The sequence below is a fragment of the Urocitellus parryii genome, chromosome 12, assembly GCF_045843805.1.
Source record: "Urocitellus parryii isolate mUroPar1 chromosome 12, mUroPar1.hap1, whole genome shotgun sequence".
NCBI classification, from domain to species: Eukaryota; Metazoa; Chordata; class Mammalia; order Rodentia; family Sciuridae; genus Urocitellus; species Urocitellus parryii.
In genome coordinates, this window is record NC_135542.1 from 60,511,621 (window position 1) to 60,537,450 (window position 25,830).

Here is a 25,830-nt window from a genome sequence, read left to right on the forward strand (position 1 = left end):
AGCCTTGTTAACACTAACTACCAATTCTGAGCTCATCAGACTTAGCCTCACTGACAAAATGTAGAAGAGGTTGGGAAGTCTATTGGGAACTGGACGTAGTGGGGTGTGGTCCAATAGCAAAGGAAGACTGGGGAAGCCATGGGGTAAAGACATACAGTTGGAAAGCACTCAATGCTCCGGGGAATGTTTCCTCCTCTCCTTGGTTAGCTGTTCTCAGTGCATCTCACCCACAGTTCAAAAGTTATTTCAGGTGATCAGATAATAAAAGTTCAAGAACTCCGAGCCCGGGGAAAGAATCACTGAGATGGTTGGGAGGGGAAGTCCTTTCAGGGATACATCTCACAGAGAAGTAGAAGTTTCTGAGAGAGAACTGGCAATTATTGTGTGCAAGTATTTTCTTTGGCAGGGAAGGAGTAGTTGACAAGACAAGAATCTGTGTTTCCAGTTCTTGTTTCCTTAATCAACACCCTCAGGGCATCTCAGAGGCTGAGGTAAAGGGAAGTCTCTCTACTGCCTTCCTTGAGGACAAATCTTTATCCTACAGGATGAGATGGGTTTGTAAGAATCTGCTGTGGAGGGTGTTCAAGGGAGGAGATGCACTGAAATGAGCACTGAGAAGTTGATAATCATAATTAAAAAAAAATTCTGATCTCACATGTTCATTTCTCCTAAAATTGAGGGCAGGTGCTTCAAAATCTTCAAATGATTAATTTGGAATTAATCAAAATTACAGAATGGATGGAAATAATTTCTTACCTTGTTTTAAAGGTTCAGGAACCTTTCAGAGAAGGAATTTTCCTAGCTGGACTTAAAGAAAATATTCTTATTCTCTTATGTTCTTGTTTATTATAAACAAGCAAGTTCATTTTAACATTTACTCTTTATTGTGTTGTATGAAGTACCTAAGTAATGCAAGTATGTACTGTACTAAAATACTCATATTTCCAAATAGCATTACGTGGTGTAGCCCACAGTCTCTGCAGAAGCATCATGAGTAACCTGTGCCTTTACACTTTAAAATCCGTTGTTGGCTGCTGTTAGAAGTATGGTAACAGACGAAGGAAAAAAAAAAAAAAAGCCAAGAATGAATATGCTTGTCTAAACTCACACATACACAGCTTACAATGGAACCCTAATGGAAACAAGTCAAATGACATTTGATGTGTTATCTATAAAATGTAGACTCTGCAATAAAAAGCCAAAGGCACATAAAAATATATTTTAACTTTAAAAATAACTTAGTTACAGTAATACCTTGCTTGTGTCTTACCAACATGTAGCTGACAGTCAAAATTTTGCAATATAGATATAATATATAAGGGATATATAAGAACTACAAGAAAATCCCCCAAACCCATAAAATTGCTCAAATGTGAAAACAGAGAAAAGTTTTAACACTGGAGAATTTGCTATCATGAGCCCAAACAATATCATATACAAAAGAGTCTAGAAAAAAAGGCTTAGGTGTTAAAATTTGGACTTTCTCTTAACTCATAAACTGTTGGAGTACTGTGAAGTTTCTTAGTGTGACTTGCTCAGCTCTCCATAGCTAGTGCCAATCCTGGCCAAGGCAGATTTCTTATGCGTCTGCAAACCAAAAAAAATGTTAGCTGAACATCAATCAGCAGTGCCCGCCATAAATGGGTTCTGACTCATTTCCTCTTTTTGCCAGGACAGGGTTTTTGTTGTTGCTTTTTCTAAACTGTTTTTGCAAACAGGGCATAACAGGTAAAAAAATATTTTGTAGGAACAATTATTTTAGAAAACGCATCACGTAACTGCAAAAAAAACAGCCAGGGAAGCTCTTCTCTTCAACTGTGGTTAGCTGAGTTTCTGGTTTTTTGTTTATTTTGGTACCTTTTACCCCAAAGGAAAAGAGCTGGCATCCTGTTACTTATTTTTATCCATGACATTCAGCACCTCATCCAAAAGCGAGGGCCCAAGATCCAGCTGGAGGGAGAGGAGGGAACCTGTGAGGTCAGAGAGGGACTCCTGGGATTTGGTCTTTCCCTTCCCCTGCTCGCATGGGGAGGGATGGTCAAACATGTCCTCGGCCGGCCAGTCGGCATACTGTTCGGACAGGCTGGAGGAGTGGCTGTCCCTGCCCTGGCTGGACTGCGATGCTGAGCCACTGGAGCCCCACGAGGCATCTCCCTGGTGGATGGTCCCATTCTCCAGCACACGGCTTTTCTCCTGAGCCTTCTCCTCCATGACGGGCTCGCAGCTGAGCCTGGGCAGCTTCGGTGGCCCAAAGGACTCCTGTTTGGAATTAAATGTCACCGGTGACAATAAGGGCAACATAAGAGCTTGGGACCCTCCGATGGTGGGGAGGGAGATGGCGTTTTTGAGCACGGGGGAGGGCGTTTCGGAGAACACGGAGTCCGAGGTGCTGTTGGCCCGCAGGAACTCGTAGTGCGCGGGCAGCTGGCCCGAGCGGGCCTTCTCCTGGTTGCCAGGCAGAAGCTCGTAGTTCCCCTGAAGGAAGGAAATGTCCCCGAAGACGTCGTGCTGGCCCTCTTTGCCGATGTGAATGGTGTGGCGAAAGTCTCCCAGGGGGGGACTAATCATGTCAGGAGACAAGATGTCCCTCAGCTTGAACTTCTTCCCTTTCTTGTTGTTGGCAGCTTTAAGGTAGATCGGGGTCTTGGCTGGCATTTTGGAATTTGAGAATTGTCTATTTCACCAAAGGGGAAAGGGGCCACTCTCTGCACAGATGTTCAACGTTCCCCCGAAGTCCTTCTGGCTAGGAACTGTCACATCATTTTCCTTGAGTGGCTCAGAAGTGGCTCTGAGATGAAATGGGGTCCGAGACACCTGGTTGAGCTCACGGCCACGTGGGGCTTCCTGGAGAGGGGGTTACATCATCCAATCCCTTCCAGGGCGAGGGGAGACCTGGAGAAGAAACCAAAGTGGTTTTAATCTCTGGATGCTTCAGGGTTCACTCTGGCCTGTACACAATGGCAGGGCCACTTTCCACCTACAGCCCAACTTTATCTTGTTTCCTTCCTCTAAGCAGAATAACAACTTTTAATCTTAGTAAGGGATTTATTAATCTCAGTTGACTTAGTTTCCTGAAAACGGAAAAAAAAAAAAGAGAATGAGGGACTTAAAAACTGTAAAACTATGACATCAATGCCTTGGTAAATTAATTTTTTAGTTATACATAATATTAGGCTTCATTTGACATAATTATGAAAGGAGGGAATATAATTTGCCCTAATTCAATCCCCAATACTTCCCGTTTCCCTTTCCTCTTCCTCCCCCTGTTCCCTTCCCTCCACCCTACTGATCTTTCTGCTATTTATAGTTCTTCTTTTTTCTTTTTTTCACTAGTGTCTTCCAGATATACATAAAGGTGAGATTTACTGTGGAATATTCACATGTATACATAGGAAGGTTAGGTCAGATTCATACCACTGTTCTTCCATTTTTCTATCCCTTGTCTTTGTCCCCTCAATCCCCTTCCTCTATTCCACTGATCTCTCTTCTATTTTGGACATATTTAAATATGGCTATGGACACAATTTTCTGAACATGTCTAAGATTTTAGTTCTTTCTTTCTATTCTAAGAAGAAAGTCTATGATGATGAAACTTATTAAGTATATTTTCTTTTTTGTGCTTTGGTGTACGCACAGTAGAAACGCTGACAGTACTTTTTTTGTTGACTTCTGTATATAAATAAAACTAATGCAATCAAACAAACAGTCTAACAGGAAAGAGGCTATATGACGGTTTGGATATAAGGTACACCCCTCCACCAAAAGCTCATATCAGGCAATACAGCAATGTTCAGAGGTGAAATGATCAGATTTTAAAAGCTGAAACCTAATTGGTGGAGCAATTCATTTGCTGGACTAATCATCTGAAGGCTGTACTGCATAGCAAGTGGGGCCTGGCTGGAGTAAGAAGGTCACCAGGGACATGACTTTGGGGTTTATATGTTGTCCCTGGCACCTCTCTCTCGCTCTCTTTGCTTCCCAGCTGCCATGAGCTGAGTAATGTCCCTCTGCCACGCCCTTCCACCATGGTGGGGGTTCTGCCTTACCTCGGCTCAGAGCAAGAGAGTCAACTGACCACAGACTGAACCTCTGAAACTGTGAGCCCAAATCAACTTTTCCGCCTCTACGCTGTTCCTGTCAGGTATTTTGGTCATGTTAACAAAAAGCTAACACAAACTGAAGTGTTAGTGACAGTGACTATTATGTAGGTGTCCAATAAAATCTTCTTAAGATACATCCCTATAGATGAGAAAATGGAAATTAGAAGAAAAAAATGACCCTTTTTCAATAATATAATCAAAAGAGCTAGAGTTGGAATCAAGCTGTGGCAGAGTACTGAGCTGACAAGGATTTGAGGATTTGAAGATATTTTGAGGTGGAAAGAACAAAACTGCTCCATTTCAAAGAAAATAAAAACCATTGTGATTATATAAAATAGACTGGGCCTTCACTTGGAAACATTACTGGTAAGGCTTGGCTCTCTCCCTGGGGTAGGAATAATTCTAAGAAAACCCTGTGATCTGCCTGCTGATATTAATGCCTCTGTGGGTGGAACCTACGACTTCTTTCTGTACAAAATAGTATGGTAAAGGAGATATGCCATGCCCCAGTTAGGTTACACTACAAGAAGAACCCATCTGAGCTGATGGGAGAGAGACCGCCATTGCTGATTTTGAAGAAGTAAGCTGTCGTGCTATGACAGGCCCCTTAGATGAATTCTGACAATGATATTAGAGAACATGTCATTCCCCAGTCAAGTGTCAGATGAGACATAGCCCTGGCCCACAGAAACTGTAAGATAACATGAGATAACAAATAGGGGCTGTTGTAAGCCACTAGGTCTGTAGTAATTTGTTACCAGCATAGAAAACACAATCTCCCTGGCCATACAACATGATAAGATTAGAAGAGAAGAGCTACATGAAGGCTTTGGGGGATGTCAGGCCTTCATTTACTGAAGAGAAACTCTTATCTCTTGAAAATAATCTTTCGACTCTTCAGCTGCCTCAGTTGACATGGAGAGGCTAAATTCTTCTCCATCTTTGTTGCAACTTCTCCCATATGGCTTTCCAGTCTTGGCAGCAGAGCCTGCCAATAAATATTCTGAGGGTTGGTTAGATGGTGGCTTGAAGAGAGCCACATTTGTTTTGTAGCAGCTGGAGGCTGTCTGCATCTGCTCCATATTTCTTTCCTTTCAGCAAGAGTTTTAAATTGACTTGCCAGTGGCAGGTGACAAGAACGGTGCTCCACCACCCACTGGCAAAGGTAACAACTAGCTCTGTTAGGAAAGTGGCCTGCCCAGGGTGCAGCAGGCTGTCCAGCAACTAGGCCTGAGAAAGCTGAGCTTGATGAGCTAGACACCCAGTCCCACCCTGGCTCTGGGTGTGCAGAGGCCGGTGCAGCAGCAGGAATGTATGCTCCCACTCTGAATGGGCTGACCACAGAGCTGCCAAACAAGACAGGATCATAGTCCTGGTGTTAATTTTAGCTCTGATTTGGGTCTTGTCCCAGTAACACAAGTTGAGACCTTGGGTCTTCCTGCTAAAACATCAGAACTTCCTGCCTGTTGAAATGCTCAATACTGGGTCCCAGCCTAGGATTCCTGGTACCACTGTCCTGCTCTCTGGGCACAGGATAGGTGACTGCCTGCAGGAGCCAAGACTGCAGGAGGTGGTGAGCAGCTCTGAAGAACAGCTGCGCATGGGAGCAGTGGTCCTCAGCACACAAGGCTGGACGCAGCTGCTGTGGAGACACTGCGACTCAGGGCCACACAAGGGCTGCTCGTGGCCAGCTGGTGAAGCTGGGTTACTCAAGGCTGGGACCTGGAAGAGGAGCTTCCAAATAAGTTTTTAAAAATCCCATGACTATGTAGCCAGAGAGCAGTTCTTTGCCCCTCTGCTTGGGTCGCTCACACCAGCCCTTTAACTGGAAAAGGATCTGGGATGGTGAGGACGAGGAGGGGATGCTGCTCTCCTGGGAGGCACAGGGGATGAGCTCTGCAGCCCTCAGGCAGAGGCTCCTGCAGCTTAGCAAGAGTTGCATTTTATGTTAGTGGCAGGAAGACAAAGGTTGGAGGGACATGGCTGAAAGCAAAGGAAAAGGTAAGAGAGCTTAGAAGCTGTAGGTGGTGATTCTGCAGAGTTTTTTCTTTCTTTTCTTTGCCTTCTTCTTTCTTTCTTTTTTTTTTTTTTTTTTGGACTACTTTCCATAGTTTTTACTGCCTGACTTCTGGGCTTCTAGGACTTTAAAAATAATAATTTATATTTAATGTCTACTCTGTGCCATTCCTAAGAGCTCCCCAATACATCTGAAGTTAAAAAAAAAAAAAAAGGAATTCTGGGCAAATATGTCAGGCTTGCAACTTTAAATGAGTTGATGTCTGTGATGTTGCGGAAGCATCTGGGAGCTCTGACCTAGCCCCACTCTATCTTATCTGCTATCTATCCTCCTCTCAGCTGGAGGCACCCAGTCTTCCTCTTAGGAGAGGCGATCCAGTGCTGATGTCTCTTACTGACCACTTCCCCCTCTCCTTCCTGAACACTCTGGGCTCCCAGCTTATCAGCCAGTGGACCCCTACAAAGCTCCATCAGTTTTCCTCTTTTCTTTTCCAAGATGACTGCTCTTTTAACACCACCTCTGCCATGGCTTATGCAGCAACCTAATGAGGTGGCTTATCCACTAGTAAAAGGGACAGATCGTGGAGAGGGCATGTCAGTCTCGCAGGAGCCAGCAGCACCTTTGTATGACAGAGCAGCCTGGAAGTCAGGCACTGTTCCAACCTTTGAAGTGGAACCCAGGAGGATGCAGTTTCTAGTATATTAATTTCCTGATTTTACAAATGAGACACTACTGAGGCACAGAAGTCAAGTCATCCTGCCAAGGTCACATGCTATCAAGCACTAAGCCAGGAGGCTGGGCTCTGGGGTTTAGATCTTGACCTGTCATTGAATGAGCACACTCTCTGAGAATTCAATGAGCCCAAATCATGAAGGGGTCACATTTCAAAGCCTGTTTAAGACACAACTGTGTGGCAATGCCCTGGGCTGATGAGGACCAGGAACCCTCCTCCCCTGCCACACACTGACAGCAGAAGCCTGAACAGGTCCAACTTCAATGGAAGACAGTTTGGCAATATCTATAAAAACTGCCAATCATGTGCTTTCTGATCCCAGATTCCCTAATAGGGACTTATTCCACTTACATATATGGGGAAAAAAGTACAGAGTGTTCAAACCAGCACAGTTTATAACAGCCGAGAGATGGAAACAACCTAACTGTCCACCTTCAGAGGGCTGGTTAAATAAATTAAGTATATCCATGCAAATGAATACTAATTACATCTCATTAAACGATGAAGTTTTTTTTCTTTTTTTAAAGATATTTTATTTTTTTTAAGAGAGAGAGAGAGGGGAGAGAGAGAGAGAGAGAGAGAGAGGGAGGGAGGGAGGGAGGGAGAGGGAGGGAGGGAGAGAGAATTTTTAATATTTATTTTTTAGTTCTCGGCGGACACAGCATCTTTGTTGGTATGTGGTGCTGAGGATCGAACCCGGGCCGCACGCATGCCAGGCGAGCGCGCTACCGCTTGAGCCACATCCCCAGCCCACGATGAAGTTTTTAACATGTACCAATGACAAGAAACCAAAGATGCGCATCTTCAAAGGAATAAAAAGGTGCAAAACTGTGTAAATATATCTGCTCTGGGTGGTAAGTTTATATAATATTTCTGGAAGCATACATAAGAAGTTAATACTGGTGGTGACTGCTCTCAGGGGAAGTGGATGGAAAGGAATGAGGGTGAAAAACAAAGTTTTCAGGCTATATCTTTTTATGATTTTGGATTTTGAAACTATTTGAATGAATTGACTACTTAATAATAAAACATGCAGGGGCCTCAGATTATACTCTTTTGGAAAGCCTGTTTTACACATGGTACTTGGGTCCTACAAAGGCTGTGGAACTTAAGATTTATGGATCCGAACACCAACATTTCTACAAGAAAATGTGTTCAAAGGCCAAGCAGGCATGACAGTGTACAGACATGAAGCCCTCCCATGAGGGCTGAGCCTCCTGTCATTCAGGCTTGGCAAAGGGTCAGGCCACTTCTTCCCATTGTGATCAGGCCTTTGCTGAAGAGGGCACTGAATGAGATTGTGAGGAGTGGGCAAAGATTGCAGCAGTGTTTTCAGTCAGAAGAGAAATGAGCAAAGCCAAGAGGCAGGAGAGCACAGGATGCTGGAGGAATGGCAGGGCGTCCTCACCGAGGGAGGACAGGCAGGTGGAGCTGCCGAGGCTCAGGGCACAGGTCTCAGCTTGGGAGATGGCTAGTGACACCGATGGTCACTCACACTCAGGCCTTCCCCTTCCCAACTCCATTGCTTTCCTGCAGTGAGGGCTCCCTTTTTCACCCTGCAATTCACTTTTGTGCATCTCCAGCTTTCTTCAGTCATCATTCTTCTACTCTTGTTCTCTTCCCTGAATCTTAAAAGTCAGACAGAAAGAAAGGTTCCTATGCACAGCCCTTTCTCAAAAGCCCTGCCCTTGTCCCTGAAATCTGAACTCTCCATGATTGCTAATCCCTGTCTCCTAGTTCTTAGATCATGCTTTGCTTCTTTTTCCCCACTTAGATGGACACTCTCAAGATAATACTCTTTGGAAATTTAGATTCCTTTGAAAACAAACACTGCAGTTCCTGGGCACTGGAGAGGAAAGCCTTGCCAACAACAAGGCCCAGCTCCCCAGGGAGCCACTTGGCATCCTCTCCAGGTGCGAATGCCCAGCAGATGGATGTGGGATGCAGAGTCCGGCTGGGAATGGACATACTCCCACTTACAGGTATCTGTGAGAAATCCAAGGTGTCAAGACACAAAGAACCCCAGAGGAAGACAGAGCCACCCTCTTATTTTTCTTTGTGGTGCCAGGGAACAAACCTAGGGCCTCACGCCTGCTCAGCAAGGGCTCTCCCATTAAACTACACTGCCCTGCCGGCCCAAAGCCACACTTTTGATAAAGATGGCAGACAGCTGAATGGTCACTATTCATTAGGCTGGACAATTTTAGGTACTTGTGACTGCCTTTAGTATAAATGGCAGCAATAGTAGAAATAATCACAGTAACAACAATTGTATGAAGGAAAAATAATCCTGAAGCAGAACTTTGCTTCATTTCTCTATCATCCTTTTGGCAAATAAAATAATTACTTTAGATACCAAAACAGAGCAACGACTAAGAAGGGGAAAGCAAGGGGTTATGAAAAAAAAAAAAAAAAAAAAACACAGACTGAAAAATCAGTTCCTGAATTACTCAGAGTTGACTGTATTGGCAGCTCACAGGGCTCTGAAAAGAACAAAGAGTTTGGGATTAAAAAAAAATCCTATTTATTTTAAGAAAAGAATGTTTGATTTTTTCTACTAATTGTTTTTAGATGAATTCTTAAGAGAGAAAGGGTACAAAAAATTTCATGCATCCTGCAAAACAGGTTGCTCTGTTAATTTAAAACGCACATGTGTGAAAACAGGGGCAGGTGGGGTGAGCAGGGTGCCACTGCCCCAAGGGACCCGAGGCCCTTTTCCTTTCTGCTTCTTGCAGGAAGTGAGCTGCATTCCACGCCCCTCTGGCTTAGCTGTCACATCCTTCAAGGTCATCCCAACTTCTGATCATGTTTCCCTTTGCCTCAGCACAGCGTCTGTGTACTTCTCCTACCAGCACCTGGCCACAGTCATCAGCATTCAGACAAAAATACGAAAGTTATTTCTCTTTCCTGTCTGAATCAACAGTCCTAGGGAAGAACTATGACTCAGGCAAGCACCCTCCACTGCCTCCCCACCTCCATCTTTGGGGCATTTCTCTGCTGCCCACCAGGGAAAGAAGATAAATATTTCACTGCACTCAGACACTGGACAACCGAATTGGGCCCTGAGCTTCACACTTTAGAAGGGACAAAGGCCACCTGGAACATGTTCCTACAAGTTCTAAGGAGGGCAGCTGGGAACACATGAGAAGAAGTGGAAAGAATACTATAACAGCTTAATGAAAACTAATAGAGAGGGAAAATTAATCCTTAGGGATCTAAAGGATTCATTTAATCGTAATGGAAAGGGATTAACTTGTTCTGGGAGGCCCTAGGGTTACTAAGCAGAAACTACAAGGAAACCGACTATTTCTTGAAAGATGGAGTGAGCTGCTAGGAGCATGGGCTGAGGATCTTTGTAGGAGAGGAGCAGTTCCCTGGAACGCCCCATACTGCAGGACTGCAGGAAGGATGGTATTCACCCTCTTTACAAAAGCACTATCACTGCTAATTTACATATGGTCCCGTGTCACATGCCCACACGAACACTCAGACTTTCCCTGGAAAAAGCTTTCTGTTTGAACGTGGCTATGTTTTACTAACATAGCGATGACCGCCAACCCTTGGTATCAGAAACACGAAAGTATTGCTACAATGTGGGCATTCGTGCCAATCCTTCTGCAAACCTCGGTAGGAGGGTTTCTCTAAATCAGAAAAAGAATTTTAAAACTGGGGGGGGGGGATCATAGTGTTAGAAATTTGACATTAAACTGAACTGAAAATCCAAGACAGAAATCAGTGTAACCAGAGAACACCCAGCATCCTACAGGACATGCTTTTCATACTTCTAGTCTGTTCCACTCCGCCCGTTTGAAAAGATAAGATGGCTTTTCTATTTTTAGATTCTTATCCTCTCCCTCAAAGCATCTAAACTGAGGACAGACCTATGTGTTCAAAACGGTGAAGCTCCATTAACTGAGTTCCGGGCGCTGAGCCCTGCCATGCAGACCTCAGGGTGGGCAGGATGTGTTTTACGGACCCTCTCAGAAAGCCTGATACATCTCACCTTCCACTATTTATAAATGGACAGATGTTGATGATTCAGCTACAGCTAGTATTTACTTTCCTTTTACAACCCTGACTATATAGAGACCCACGAATACCATGTGGGAGACTCACTGCTGATGAGTGCACTCTTCACGTTTATAGGACCTAATTGTACTATTTGAAAGAACTTGTAGAAGCAAAATTGGATGACAGAACGTCCACCTCTCAAAGTACCAACACTTTTGAAGAGAGGCCATTAGAGCCTTTTTTGCCTATAAAAAATGAGTTATTGGGGAGGACTCAAAAGGGACATTGATCCCTGACAGTTATAATGAGGCAGGCGTAGGGCAGGTTCTTTCATGCTGGGTTCTTTGTGCATGACTGGCTTTACACGGGACTCTGCCTCAGGGCTGGTCAGAAGTGCCGAGCCAAGTGCTCCAGGCTTTTGTTTGGTGGGTAGGAATCTACTAAGGTCACTGCTGTGAAATGCTTCTGTGCTTTCCTAACCGATGAATCCTATTTGGTCCAGTGCCACTAAAAAGTCAATATCAATACAGGAATAACCTTATTCATTCTAAACTGCTCAAAAGCAAAAAACTTTGGAAGCTGCTTAGTTGCTCATATAAAAACAGACATTTAAGTCAGCAATCATTCTGTGCAAAATCCCACTTCTAACAATAGTAACGTCAAATGATCCAAAATGACAAGTTGACAGAAATTCTGAGTATGGTCTCTTGGTCCGTGCCACCTGAGATAGCCATGTTCCTAGTCCTTTGCCTTTATGCACATTCTCAGATTCTGGCCCTCTGAACACTCTTATTTCCCTACCGGGATGAGGGTCAGATATGGGATTTCCATGCTCTTCCCCCATCCTGCTAGGGTCCTCTGCGATCATCCATGCTTCTTAGATGGGCTGAAACATGGCTTCTTTCTCTGCATTACACCAGCGCCAGGTGTCTTTGTAATTTGGTGGTGATCATTGTATTCTAAACCATTTCCACGACAGACCTCCCTGTGTTAGCTGTATACATACATATCCATACACACATATTTCTAGCTAGGCTGAAAGCTCTTCTGTAAGCATAGACTGGGTCTTTCTCCTCCTCTTGCCTCCCACAATACACGGCATGCAGTGAAGTTCAAATTTGGAATTGTTAAACCCATCATGTTAGCTCTTCCATCACAAGACGCAGGTTCATTTGCTCCCAATTCAGATCTACAGAGGCTCCCTAAAAAGCAAATTCGGAATGCTTGGTTCTGTAAAGAATCTCCATGTGTGAAGAGTAATGGCTAAAATTTGAGTGCTTGCTCCAGGTCAGGCAGGTATTATCTCTTGCTATACAGAAAAGAGACTTCTTAGGAAATAGTTTCAGATTAAGCCCACATCTCAGGTTCATCAGACAAAATGTGGGGGAGCTAGGATTTCAGCCACAGCTGCACTTTAACCACTGCAGGCCTGATAACCTGAAAACTGCCAACGAAGAAAACCTATTCTGAAATCTGGCCGTGTGAAGAGGAACGATGCATTCCTATCTCAACATCAAGGAGAGACAGAGATGCTAACCTGACCTCCCCAGAAACCAGAAGCAAGTAACAAAGGGTCCTAGACACTTACTGCTCCAGCCTCCACTCACTAGGACTTCTCAGTATTTTTGCTATTGTCAAAAACAATCTCAGAAGGAATTTGACTTTGTGTTAAAGGTCAAAAGATTAAAATTTTAAACCAATAAAAAGCCCTCTGAGCCTTAAGGAAAAAAAAACCCAAACATCCTGTTCTTAGAAAATATTGTCAAGTGCTATTAATTTTTTTCCCAGAGGAAGCACATGCATGTGAGAGTGCAATCACACAGCTTTGACCAGGGACAATGACTCCCTTCCCTCACTTTGGACACTTCCCTCCTAACTTTCTAAAACTAAGAACCCTGTGTTCCTTATAGGGGATGTCCTCCTGCCTCCTTACCATCCGCCACTGCGCACAACATCTTCCAGGACCTGCTTCGCTCACTTCCTTCCTGGAGGAAGTCTCTAATTCCCCTAGGGATACCAGGCTTGCTGATGCCTTGCTTGGAGGTTTTCTTGGGCTGTGTAACACTTACGTGATCTGTTATTTTCCTGTTTTGTGATTTTATGTCTAGTATGTCTAAGTAGATGGGAGGGACTGAAAGAATAAGGTAAGCAACGGTGCCGTACATGACAGCTTCTGTTGATATAAACCTCCCCTAGCACTTCTTGGGTTTGGAATACAGAAGACTCTCAAATTTAACTGAATAAGCCTTTTTAGATTTCCTTCTGCCCTCTCTTAAGGATCCATAAACAACAGTGGGCAAGTCAAGTCTGGCCCCTTGCCTGTTTTTGTAAGTAGCTTTATTAGAACACATTCATGGTCATTTATTTATGTATTGTCTGTCGCTTGATGGTTCTCAACTGAGCATGATTCCCACATCCCTTCCCCGGTGACATCTGGCAATGTCTGGAGACATTTTTGATTCCATGACAGGAGGCGCTTCTGGCATTTTGTGGGTACATTTTGTAGTAATGTTGCTAAACATTCCTACAATGCCTAGGATGGTCCCTAGAACAGTAATCTGGGGTCAAATCTCAGTGGTGCTGAGACTGAGAAGTTCCAGCATAGTTGCTTTTGCCCTACAAGGTCAAAGTTGAGTATCTGGGATATGGATTGCAAGTGGCTCTCCAAACCTAAATATTGATTCCTTACCAAACAAAACAAAACAAAACAAAAAACAAAGTTTGAGCCCTGCTTTAGATGTTGGCATTTTTTCATAAAAATGAGTTGGAGGGATATCCATCTTCCTGCAATCATAGCCAGCATGTGTATTCAACTACCACTTCTAATGGTGACTTCCAAATTCGAACTTCAGCCCACACATGTCTGCTTCAGTCTAGACCAGTGCTACTCAAAGTGCGTCCATGGACTAGGGCCAGCCCATGACAACATAAGTAAAAATACCTATATAAACTTTTGACATTGCCTAACAAACGTCATCAGTAAACTGCCCCCTCCACTCACTGAAGAGGCTACTGGCAAACCTGGGAGCTAGGTGTTGTTGGGCTTGTGTGGGAAGTACCCGTGGCCCACGCTGTACACTCAACTGTGCACAGTATCATTATACAATAGATTGGAAATTGAAACGAACAACAAAATGAAAAGTAGTGGCCCTTCTCAGACAGTTTGAGAAGCCCTGGACTTTCCCCCTTTGGTGTTTTGGACTCCTCCACTTTGCTTCCCTTAGACACTCGGTTTTTATTCATTCTGCCTGCCTCCAACACTTTCTTCTCTTGAACAATGGTGGAAATCATCCAACTGCAAAACCCAGTTGTCATTCCAACTCCTTCCCCTGCCTCATTTTCCCAGTCAAGTCCTGTCATCTGTGTCTTCAGTTTAGCTGGACTGCTGTCTCTCCTTGTCCATCCTCCCTGTCTCCACCTGCCTCCTGGCCCTCACCATCTGCTGCATGAGGATATTTGCCTCCCTGCCTGTCTCCCTGGTCCCAGCCCCGCCACCACCACTTTATCTTCCAAACTACACCAGGTGAGCTACGTAGAATTCTCAAGTCACCTTGTCACTGTCTACTTAGAACTCTTCAGGGACAGACAGACCTGCCCTGAAAATCTGGGGCACTGCCCACCCAGCAGCAATACCTCCTGCCAGCTCACAAGGCCTCCTGAACTCCCAGTGCCAGGTGCATACCTTACACCTACCAATTACCACTCGGTTCTGACTGTTCACCTGTCCACTCAGTTGTCATCTGGGAGAGAGAACTAGATCTCCATAGTAGGTTCTAAATAAATGTTTGTGGAATGAACGAGCAGGTCAGAAGGCATGAAACAGATGCTGTGATTCTCTTCCCCATCAACCCTCCCCGAGCTGCTGAAAACGTAAGGTGAAGTTTTTCTGTAACTTCTACAGGGAAAAAAGGTAATTTAACAAAGTACTCCCACCTCTTTTGTTATGGCAAAAGCTCTTGTTCATTTTTACTCTCTTGTAAGACATTTTAAGTCTTCTTCTGTCATGCAGGGTAATAATTTAACTGTGTATCAATGCTAGCCAGAGTAATTCTACATGATGGTGCAGATCTTTGGGATTAGGGCAAATATTTGTGGACGTGCTATTTAAATGGGAAATGACTTTTATCCATGACTGCAATGTGCAAACAGTGTCTTAGTCAAGACTCAAGGAAAATCTGACAAAACAGTCCCCTGCATGATTCTGATCCCCTGGTTATATTCAAGTCATACTTGAAGAATGATACCCTGGAGAAACAATGGGCTTGCTCTCCTGCCATTTCCTTTCAAAAGGAAGTGGGTTGGGGGGAACTTGGCTAATGCAGCCTAAAATGTATTAGGAAATCTCAAGAAACTACAATGGACATTCTATAGAAAAGGGAAGCCCAAGGCAGAGCAATAATCACAGGAAAGGACTTCACACTGTGGGAGTCCAGATTTCCAGAGCCTGAGGAGTCCTACAAATCTTTGCCTGCTGATCATAGAAACATTTTCTAGAACCTCTGGAAATCTATAGTTATTTAAGCAATACACATAGACAAATGATTTGATTTCTAGAGAGACAATTGCTAGGTATCACATCCATCTTCAGTGAAACTGTGTGGTTCCAGCAGAGGAAATAAATGTTAAGTAGGCACTGATAAGAAGTTCACTTAGCATGCAGGGAACTGCTAGAGGGTAGATTACATAGCAAATGCTGAGTTTAGCAAAGCATGAGAAGAATCTTATCCATAGGTCAACTGACTTGAAAGGCACAGCAGATGCTCTTATCATGGATAACATGGGACTCCTGGGGAGCCTCCATGTGCTAGTGACAAAAGGGGGTCCAAAATTACCTTGATGGACTTGAGTAGGGGCAAGATGAAGTCCACGAGAATAAACGGTGCTAACAACAAGTCAGAAATCCTGTGATTGGGTTGAAGTTAATTCTATAATCACACGAATGTGGCAGGATGTGGCTGGCAGTTCTTATGAAAACCGACCTGGGCATTCTGTTCACTGCAAGCTGTGAGCCAACAGTGTGAGGCGGTGGCTGGAAGCTGCAGCCCTCTGAGCGTCCCTGCACAGACCACACAGCACGGATCCTGCCACACCCAGCACGTCTGGAACTCATAGGGAACCCACCTTACCAGGAGCTCTGGAAGCCAGCACCCACCAGAGGAAGGCAGCTAGGTGGCACAAGTCGAGTGACAGTGGATGGAACTGGTGGTGGGTGAGAAAAAAGAAAACTGATAACACCTGACAAGCTGTTAGGTGACAGTTACAGCTACAGAGTCCCCAAGAAGGAACTAGTCATGTGATTAGGATGATCAGGAAGCCAGGTGGGGCTAGGTAAGGAAGCAGTGTGAAGCAGCAAGAGTTAGCAGCCCAAAGAGTGAGAGAGAGGCCATCTCAGGAAGTTGTGGCTAAGTCTCAGAGGGCAGCTGGGACCCCTGAGGTGAGGGGTGGAGGGAGGGAAGGAGGAGCTTGAGAGAGCACTCCTGGGGACATCCTCTGGCCCAGGGTCTTCATTTAAAGGGGCAGCCCTTGGTCTACACATGCTTACACAAAGAGAATGGTAAAAACTATATATTCATTTGTGCTCAAGATTTATTTATATTTAATATCAGAGACAAAGTATTTTAGGATAGTGGTTCTTCACACTTGGACACTTCTGGAACAGTGGTGAAGGGATGGAAGATGGAGGAGGGTGGGGCTGACCTCTGTTGCCTTTAGCCAAAGACATGTTACTATTTGCTGGAACAGTGGGCTGAACACTTTCTTTCTTTCCTTGCCTAAAAAAATGTTGGAAAAAGAACCAGGTTAAGAAAAGATTCTTGCTTCATGCTTCATGTCAGTAAAACTCTTAGGGCCTCAGTTTTTTCATGTCAAAATGGAAGAGTAGGGCTGAGATAAAGTCCCTTTCAGCTATGAAATGTTAGGATCCTATAGTTCTAAACATGTGTAGAAACATCAGGCTTCTAAAGAATTTCAAAGAAAAAAATATAATCTATTTAATGAAAGTAATACTATCCTAAGTATCAGAATATTTTTTTCTAGCTATAATTTTCATCATCCCTTCTCATGCTTCCTGGTAGTAACCTAAGGGTGCCAAGTGGTGTCAGGGACTTCCTCTGGGAACCTCAGGCTCCTCATCTGTGAAGTAGAAAGATTAATGGCAGACATCTTCTTAGGAACAGAAAATAAGGTGCTTGACAAAGGCCTGGTTGGCAAAAAGCCCAAATCAATGGGGGTGGGGGGGTAGTTATTATTAGTAATTACTAAAAAAAAAAAATTAAACAAAAACAACAAAAAACACAAAACACTAGAGCTGTTGAAGGAATAAGAGGAGCTGGAAACTTTGCTGTGGAAGTTTCTTCCAAACTTCTTTCTTTTAGACCTTGGGGCCTGTTCACCTTCTGGACTGTTTAATTATAATGTGAACAACTCCCAAATGTTCTGGTTCTAATTCTACATCTCAGGAAAAAAAAAAAAAAAAAAAAAATATATATATATATATATATATATATATATATATATATATATAGAACTCGAAGGAAGTCCTTGCTTTATTCCACCTGCCTTGGCCCTGAGATCTGCCTGCAGGATGGCATCGGAAGCAGCACCTTCCCCCAGGTGAGCCCCCGGCCTAACACTCTCACCAGGAATACAGAGCAGAACCACTGACATCCATGCATGCTAAACTTACTAGGAGGCCAAAACGCAACTATATTTCAGAAGACATTTCATTTCTTGAGAGCAAGAAAACTGTTTCCCAGTGCTGTGACATGTATATAGGGAGTCATGTGGCTCCAGCTGGTTCACCCAGTGAGATGTGGCTTCCATGTCCCTTCACCCACCCCAGTCTGGTCACCCATGTATTCATTTGACAACAAACCCACTGAGGGCCTATCAAGTACTGGAAGTATGGAAAGACAGAGGGCAAATAAGCACACCTACAGGTAAATGGCTCACAATGGAGGCTGGTGAGAAGTCTAGGCCAGCACTAGGAAATACAATCACAATCACTCCTGGGGCACAGGAAACCTTGTTAGAGATGGCAACTGCTCAGTTGTGAAGATGAGAAGGAAACAATTTCCACAGTACCCTTGGATGATGGTTACCAGAAGAACCAAATGAGGGGGGTTCCTGCCCTCGAATATTTTGTAGCCTAGGAAGAAATAATTTTACTACAGCCCGAATTAAATAAGGATGTCATAGGAAGGATTGGATAAATGGGTAGGACTAGACTGTCTACTTTTTCATTAGGTTCTTTTGTAAAACAGAAGGATACCAAGATAAAGTAGGTTCAGTCCCTGTTTCCCAGGTACTCCAATTAGGCAGCTACATAAGTCAACTAGTGACCACTGTAAACGTAATAAGTATCATAATAGAAGGCATCAGATCCTATAGCAATGCCACAGATAATGAAAAAGAGAATTTGAAGTATAGAAATTGAGAGCTTGGGGCTTAGAGAATCCTGAGACACTCCATCTCCTCTCTCCTATTTCACAGATGAGAAGATGGAGCTGACCCAGACAAGGAGAGGGATTTGCCTATGACTAGCTGGTCATTGAAAAGCATGGAGCCTCATCTCCTGCTGGGGTAAAATCAATGTTTTGAGTCTGAACTGACCCGAGGCAAGGAGAAGCTTAAAAATAAATAAATAAATAAATAAATAAAAAGGGTAAGAAATCAAACACATTCCAAAACAGCAAAACCACATTTTACCAAATGTGCCTTTGCTTGTTTTAAAAATGTGTGTAGCCTAAATGATGATGTGTTTGAATAGGTCTCTTTCAACTAAATACATGACAGTGATCTATCATTGGCATGATGGTGTCTACAAGTCTGACCTTCAAGTTGTCACCAGAACATGACTGATTCCCAAATGTGTAGGCTGTCTAAATAGAGGTCTGCCTTTGAAGTTCCCTGCCTTCCAGTCTGCTCAGGCTGCTCTGCAGAGAACTACACTGGTCTGTTTTCCAAGCTTTCACATTATTATTAGTATGATAGTGCTGCTAAGAGGTACCGCAGATCCTGGCTGATTGGATTCCAGAGCACCAAATGCCTCAAGTTAAAGGTGAAGAAAGACTCTGAAAGGTCAATTACACCATTTGGGTCAAACTAAGACTACTATCAGAAAGCTACATTTTCTGATTTTCATGTCTTTTGATTGTTCTCAGACCAGCCTACAGTTGCTCTGGGGGCAAAACAACTGGAGAAACTCTGGATGCCATCTCCATGTTGAGATTCACAGTGCACACTGCCATGATAAATGCTTTGAAAACTCTTGCAGAAAAGGGCCTTCATCAAACCGGTTTTCCACAGAACCCGCTTCTGATGCTAGTCGAGTCTCAATTTATTCAAGCTGTGGTGCCCCATTATCTAAATGCAGGCAGGTGACCACTGCCACACTTACAACAAAGAGCTAAAAACTAGAAAGCAAATCCTATCTTTCTCAAAATAGCAAATCATTTCCAAATCACTGACAATCCTTTATTTTTAACATTTTAAATTTGGGATTCTAGAGTTCTACTATTAATGCATGACTTAGGCAAGCAGTAAGAACCAAGTGAACACTAGTTTGGAACTCACTAACTTGACTACTTAGAAACAGTAATTTTTAAAATATCCAGTGTCATGCTTCATAGTAGAAAACTGTAGAGTTAAATTTTTAAAACTGCCTCTCCACCAGAAGTTCTGTCAGACTCAGTTCATTTGCATGCAGCTCTGGTGAAACTTGGCATTGAACTATATGAAAAGGCCAAAGAAGGCATTTTCTTAAGGAAGGATCTACCTGATTATTGCTATAGAACTGTTTGGCTACTTATTCATTACAGTTTTGGAGGGTGTAGTTTTCTTTTACAGACTAAAGGGAAGGGAAAGGAAAAGAGAAGGTTCTAAATTGAAGAGGATAGCTCCAGGCCTATTGCTTTTGGTTTGGGGGCAACCTGTCCCTTCCAGAACCTCTACTGCAGTCTGCACAGCCCCCTGCGCAGGTTTTCAGTTCATCACAAACTCAGAGCATCAAAGGTGATGAAGGCCAGGGGACTGTACAAGGCACACTCCTCCCAAAGCCTCCTTGCTCTATCTTCCACACCAGAAGTTTATCTAGCAGCACGCAGGGCATGTGCAGAACTGTTACCAATTCCCCTTCCGCCCAGAATGGAGACCAGTGCCTTCCTGCCCAGCCTCCTTGTGGTTCCTGCCTTGTCCTTAGCTCCAGGACAATATCATGACCACACATGTGCTCAGCATCCCAAGTGCTGGGGACTGCAGGGTCAGGCCTCATGGATATGGTGGCTGTCCAGACTTGGCCTCTGGACCTCCAACCCCCAACTATGAAGCAAAGACACAGACCTACTTCTTTCCTGGCTGTTGAAATTCCCTGTCCCTGGCTGTGGCCTGGCTTGTTTTCTCATTCCAGAGTCCTATATTTTTTACCTAGTAAATATCTTCATTCATTGTATAAACTGGTTGTTTCGACTTTGGCAGTTTTGTGCTGGATCTGCTGTAGTCCACTGTTGCCTTATGCATGGGACTGGACCATCTCTAATAAAATACTTTATGCTATATTCCCTAAGGATGGCAATTATTGTCATTTTCCTTTGTGGGGTGACACTGTGAGATAGAGAGTAATATAAAATGAGTTCCTTGCCAGAGGCCAAAAGCTATAGCAATAATTAGATTTAGTAACTTCCCTGCTCCCCCCTCCTCCCTGGTGCTGGGGATATGGTATCAATACAAGGTCAAATCCACATGATTTCAAACTTGACTTTGCTACTTACTTAGCTATGTGACCTTGGCTAAGTTACTGAACTGTCCTGAGCCTATAGTCTCATCAGGAAAAGAAGCACTATACCATCTATTTCGAAAAATGTTAAATGAGAGAAATAGTGTCAAGTCCTTAGTAAAACAACAGAAACAACAATGAAACATCATGGTTGTGCCCCTACTCTAGGCCTGACACTGTTCTGAGTACATTATGTTATTCAACTCCTTTAATCCTCAGGGTGATATTATTATAATTTTTACTACTGATAAACTGAGATACACAAGCTAAGGAGCTTGCCCAAAGACACATAAATATTAAGTATCAGAAACAGGCCCTCTATCCAGGCAGTCTGACCTACATTATCTAATAACTTCACGGTTCTTTCCCATCCCTTTAACTCAAAGAGCTGTAGACTTTCATGTAGAATTATCCACTCATGCAAGCATACAATGTGTTGTTAAACTGCATGTACATGTGGAGGTACGTTCCTTGCTGTATAACTTTAGGCAAGTTATGTACCCCATCTGTTCTCAGTCTCTACAACTGTAAAATTGGAATATTAACAGTTCTTTTTTTATAGAATGATTTTTGGCAATAAATGAGTTTGTCAAAGTAAAGGGCTAAGATGACCTCTTGGCACTTAGGACGAGCCTCATGGAGAAAGTACTTTTAACATCAAAAGTAATGAACAAAGTGGTGTATTAGGAGAATATTCTGGCTTCCAAGCTTGGTAGAGATTTTGTGGCTGGCTGAATCTACTAGTTTCAGATGGCTATACTTGTTCTCTGATAAACATACTGCACTTAAAATAGATTTTAAGCTCTTATTCAATCAATGAAAAGAAAAACAGACCCACAGGATTCTGGTTAAAAAAAAAAAATAGATGGGGCCTATATGAAATCAACTGAAAGAACAAGCCTATGTAATTGTTTAAAAAAAAAAAAATCAGAGCAGTCTTCCCAGAGGCTTTTAGGTTGTGAATTGTGTTCCACCCACAGGATAAATGCTATGGTTAATGGGCAAAGAGCTTGTGAAAATTTTATGGCTTGCTAAAAATCTTTGGGTGATATAGGTTAAAGTATCTTTAGCCCCAACACTGTTGAATACCAGGAATTTTATAAGTGAAAAAGGGCAGCTTTTGTGAACATGTTGGACATAAAACAAAACACCACATTAAAGGAAAAGCTGGAGAGCAGACAGAGAGAACTAGCTCAGGGGAGCCCTTGTGCATTTGTTGTACGGCTTTGTATTTATGCATCTTGCACCACATTTAAATTTGCAATAAAAAGCAAAAAGAAAAAAAGTATTACGTATTACTCTAGCTGCCTTTACATGTCCTATTGAGATACAAAACAGAATTTTAGTGCTCAGAATGATTCAGGGGGGAGTTCATCTTAATTCATGTCTGTTGGGGCTGCCACAGCCTCAGCACCATGTTCCAATCATGGAATTCATAATGTAAATCTCTAGCAGATGACACCACTGCAAAACAGAAACTGCCATGGACCCAGAAATGCATTCAAAATTTTCCTCTAAAGTTCTTATCTGTGAGCCAGGGGGCAGGGACTTTGGTAGTCTAGTTTTATGTGATGGATAGATAAAGCCTACCTTGGAAGACTTGGTGAAGGACTTTTAACTGTTCTTTAAATACAGAAAATGATCTTTATCAGGCCAGGGATGTAGCTAAGTGGTGGAGTGTTTGCCTGGCATGTGCCAGGCCCTGGGTTCCACCCCTAGCACTATAAAAAGAAATGATCTTTATCATTTATTTCACATGTGACAGTGCTAAACATTTCACAACTGCCCCACCTTATTTCTGAGTGCTTTATTTAGGAAAGGATTTAGCTGCCAGTAAAAGCCCATACAAATTACATGTGGTCTCAAAGGGATTTCTGGAACTATCCAGAAAAAGAAGTTACATTTCCTAGTTGTTAGATTATAGGATCTTTTATAAGTTAGTATATTCCATGTATTTTATATCAACTTAGGGATACCTCTGATACATCCTGGATGCTTCCTAGTGAGGCTTTTCTTCCCTATGATGTTTAGGTTAAGTCTCTCAGGCTGTCTTTGCTATTAAAGCAGGGACATCTGCTTCACTCCTCATTTTTTTTTTCCTTTTTTCAAAGGCAGCACCTCCAAGAAACTCTGGGATACTGTGAGAACTAAGAGCTGGGGGATGGGGAAGGAATCTGTCTCCCTAACACATTCATCAGCTCCCTCCCCAAAGCCCCCTACACACTCAGCACACAGCAGCCCACTCTCCCAAATACCCAGGACTGGAAAGATTCATGTTGCAATACCCTCCTGACATTCCTCTTCCCGCCCTCATTTTAATTCACTCACTTAAAAAAAAAAAAAAAAAAAAGGAAAATGTAATTACTTGACTGTCAGCCTGGGCTGCACTCTGGGGCTTTTACTCCTTTCAACACAGCTGTGCTCCCGGCTTTGATGCTGCTGTCCACGAAGCCTGTCCCAGCCACAGCCCAGCTCTCGGTAATGTAACATTCAAGTGCATATTTATTTTTAAACTGACCTCTCCTAGACTGTACTGTATAAAGGAGGTCCTGCCAAAAAAATATGCTACTTTCTATTTATAAGATGAAACACATGCCTCCCAAAGGCGAGAGGGGGATGGAGTATAATAATTCATAACGAAAAAATGACTAGCCAGATCCATTCGTCCTCACATGCCTGATACTTGTCTGTGTCAAGACAGTTTCAAGGAGAAAGAAAAAAAAAATCTTGTAAACGCTTCAGCTGTTCAGAAACCACTGGGGGGAAAAAAATCAACTGCCAGATCGACAGGTTGGAGCCCCAGCAACAATGCCCTCCGTAAAGAGTGGGGAGAGCAACCGGGAGGGGGGTGGCGATGCCACAGCAGGTCTGCACAGTGCACCCATGTGGGGCCCTGATGCAAATCCACCACGCGAGGGGCGCGGTAGCCAAGTACGGTTTATTCTCGGATGGAAAAATGCAACGCACGCCCAGAACGGTACTGTCAATAGCTTGGAGGGTGCAGTGAAGCCGCACAGCCCCACCCTGAAAAGTGATAGGCATAAATGGTGGAGCCCAGCGTCCTGGTTGCGCTGCCCGACCCCCCTCCAGGTTTGCCTTCCGTCCCCTTTGGTACCTCGGATACCAGATCAGCAGGCGAAGCCCTCGATATTCCCGCTCCCTGCAGGTTTCCAAGCCTAACAGCAGCGCGTGCCGGAAGCAACCACGGCCGCGGGTCGGAAAGACTCAGGTAGAGAAGGAGCCCAGGGCTGGCACCGACTCACCAGCCGCCGCCAAGAATCCAGCCGCTACCACGGGGCCAGCCGGCCGGCACCGACGCCCGCCGCGGCGCACGCAGTGCCTGCCGGTGCGCGCAGATCCAGTGGGTCGGCCCTCTCGGCGCCGGCTCACAGCATTATCCGCTCGGGGACGGTGTGAAGACTCCCCAGGTTGGCGTCCAGGCTGGCCCTGCCGGGGCCCCGCCGCTCCTTTACGCAGCTCCGCACCGCTGGGCCGCGATCGAAGAAGGTGCGAACCAGACTGAGCACTGGGCAGCCAGCCCCGAGCCCCGAACCTGCAGGAGGCGGGGCGGCGCGGGGCGGGGCCGGGAGCGCGGGGCGGACCGGCCGGGGCGGGGCGGAGGGCGCGGGCGCCGGCTGGCCCTCCCGCCGCGGTACCTGTACCTCGGCCCCCCGGCCGCCTGGCGCAAGCGCAGGGGTCAGCAGCGGCGGCGGGGCCGGTGGGCCCTCGGAGGACAATGGAAGCCCATTGTTTTCTTCCCTCTGCCACCTCCCGAGATGTGGCTTTCTCGGAGGAGAAGCCTCTTTCTGCTCCCCGGGCACAAAGAAAGATCGCGGGACTCTCGGTTCCAAGAGGGTCCCGAGGTGAAGCGGTCCGTATTGTGCTCGAAGACAAAAGGACTCCCCCCGCCCGCGGGACACTCGCGCTAAACCTCGTGTTCCCACCTCCGCCGATCCCACCAAGCCAACCTAGCCGTGCCAGGCTCCGGCGCGGCGGCGGGCAGCCGAGGCTGGGGGAAGGGGAGCGGTGCCACCTGACTGCGCCGCTCTAGCGGGCCGCAGTTCCCGGGGCCTTCCGCTGCCGGGGCTCGTGGGAGAAGGGGAGGGTCGCGTTCTGTCAGTTTCCACTTTGCTCCCCTCGCAGCTGCAGCTAAAACCCGGAGAGCGGATCTGGCTCCCTGGAGACGCCAGGGCTCCGGGCTGGAAGAGTGGGCGAGCGAAGAAACGCAGACGCTGCAGGTTTTTCCTGTCTAGAGGGCCGCGTTGCCTCTTTCCCTCAAAGAGGTTTACCTAAAGCTGAGGAGGCGGGTGGCGTCTGCCCCAGATGCACCGTGGGGCGCAAGTGGCGCAGCTGCGGGGCCGCGAGCGTAAAATTCCGCCTGTAGAGACACCTGCGCCCGTCGGTCATTCGGGCCGCCTGCGCAGCACGTCCCGCCCCTCCGCCCTGGGGCGGGAGGGTGAACCCGGTGAATTAGTGTTAATTTTCTTAATCGGCCTCCGTCTTTTCCTCCGCGATTCGTCCGCCTAGGGAAGGACTCAGAGGCTGGAAAGGGAGGCGTTTCCGGTTGTGAAGTCGCAGCCCTTAGGGTTGGCTTGGAGAGGTGGCTGGGACTCCCCGGAGACGACGCTTTGGGTCTGGACCTAGCCCGGAGACTCTCAGGTTGCATGGAAATCCTGGCACAAAGCTGAGACCCTCTGGGAGACTTTGGCTTTCCCAAGCAGTATCAACTTCAGGTCATCACCGCGATGGCCCGGGCCTGTCTGAAACCTTAGAGGGTACACGTTAAGCCAACGTTGTAAACCACGGCCCACGATAAGGTGAAGTTGAAAAGGAAGCGGACACAACTGCTGGAAAGCAAAATACTTGGGTGGAGTGTTAAAAGCCTGAAAGAAAATAATAGTTGGCGGGTCAAATGGCCATGAGGCCTGAAGTCAAATACAAAACTCTGCTGAAGTGATGTTAGAAATTTAACAAGCAAAACAGTCCATGTAGATAAGAGACCTGGCATTGTTTCCTTTCTTCGAATGACAAGGGCTCGAAGTTTCCTTTGGCAGTTACCTGTGTTCTATTCCAGATTCCTGAGTTTTACATAGTAATCATATTTCAAAATATATGTTCCATTTGGCACTCTTGTATATGTTTTATATATGAATTTATTGAAAAATATTAAATGTTACAGGCCTACTTAGATAAAGGT

At 44.9% G+C, this 25,830-nt stretch overlaps 1 protein-coding gene across 4 annotated transcripts; it reads right to left on the reverse strand.

Moving 5' to 3' along the window:
* Positions 1-873: 873 nt before the first annotated feature.
* On the reverse strand, positions 874-25,629 carry Cdc42ep3 (CDC42 effector protein 3). Of its 4 annotated transcripts, none has more exons than XM_026405868.2 (2): positions 24,923-25,629; positions 874-2,892 (listed from the first exon to the last, which is right to left on the reverse strand). In XM_026405868.2, exon 2 carries the CDS (start codon positions 2,653-2,655, stop codon positions 1,891-1,893), a length of 765 nt encoding a protein of 254 aa, XP_026261653.2. In that variant the 5' UTR covers positions 2,656-2,892; positions 24,923-25,629; the 3' UTR covers positions 874-1,890. The 4 variants fall into 4 exon arrangements, with proteins under 4 accessions (XP_026261653.2, XP_026261651.2, XP_026261652.2 ...); XM_026405866.2 differs by lacking the exon at positions 24,923-25,629 and adding an exon at positions 23,897-24,166; XM_026405867.2 differs by lacking the exon at positions 24,923-25,629 and adding an exon at positions 23,749-23,878.
* Positions 25,630-25,830: the final 201 nt, after the last annotated feature.

Excerpts from the sequence above, each read along its gene's own strand:
- Cdc42ep3 (XM_026405868.2), bottom strand. The coding sequence starts at position 2,655 with ATGCCAGCCAAGACCCCGATCTACCTTAAAGCTGCCAACAACAAGAAA.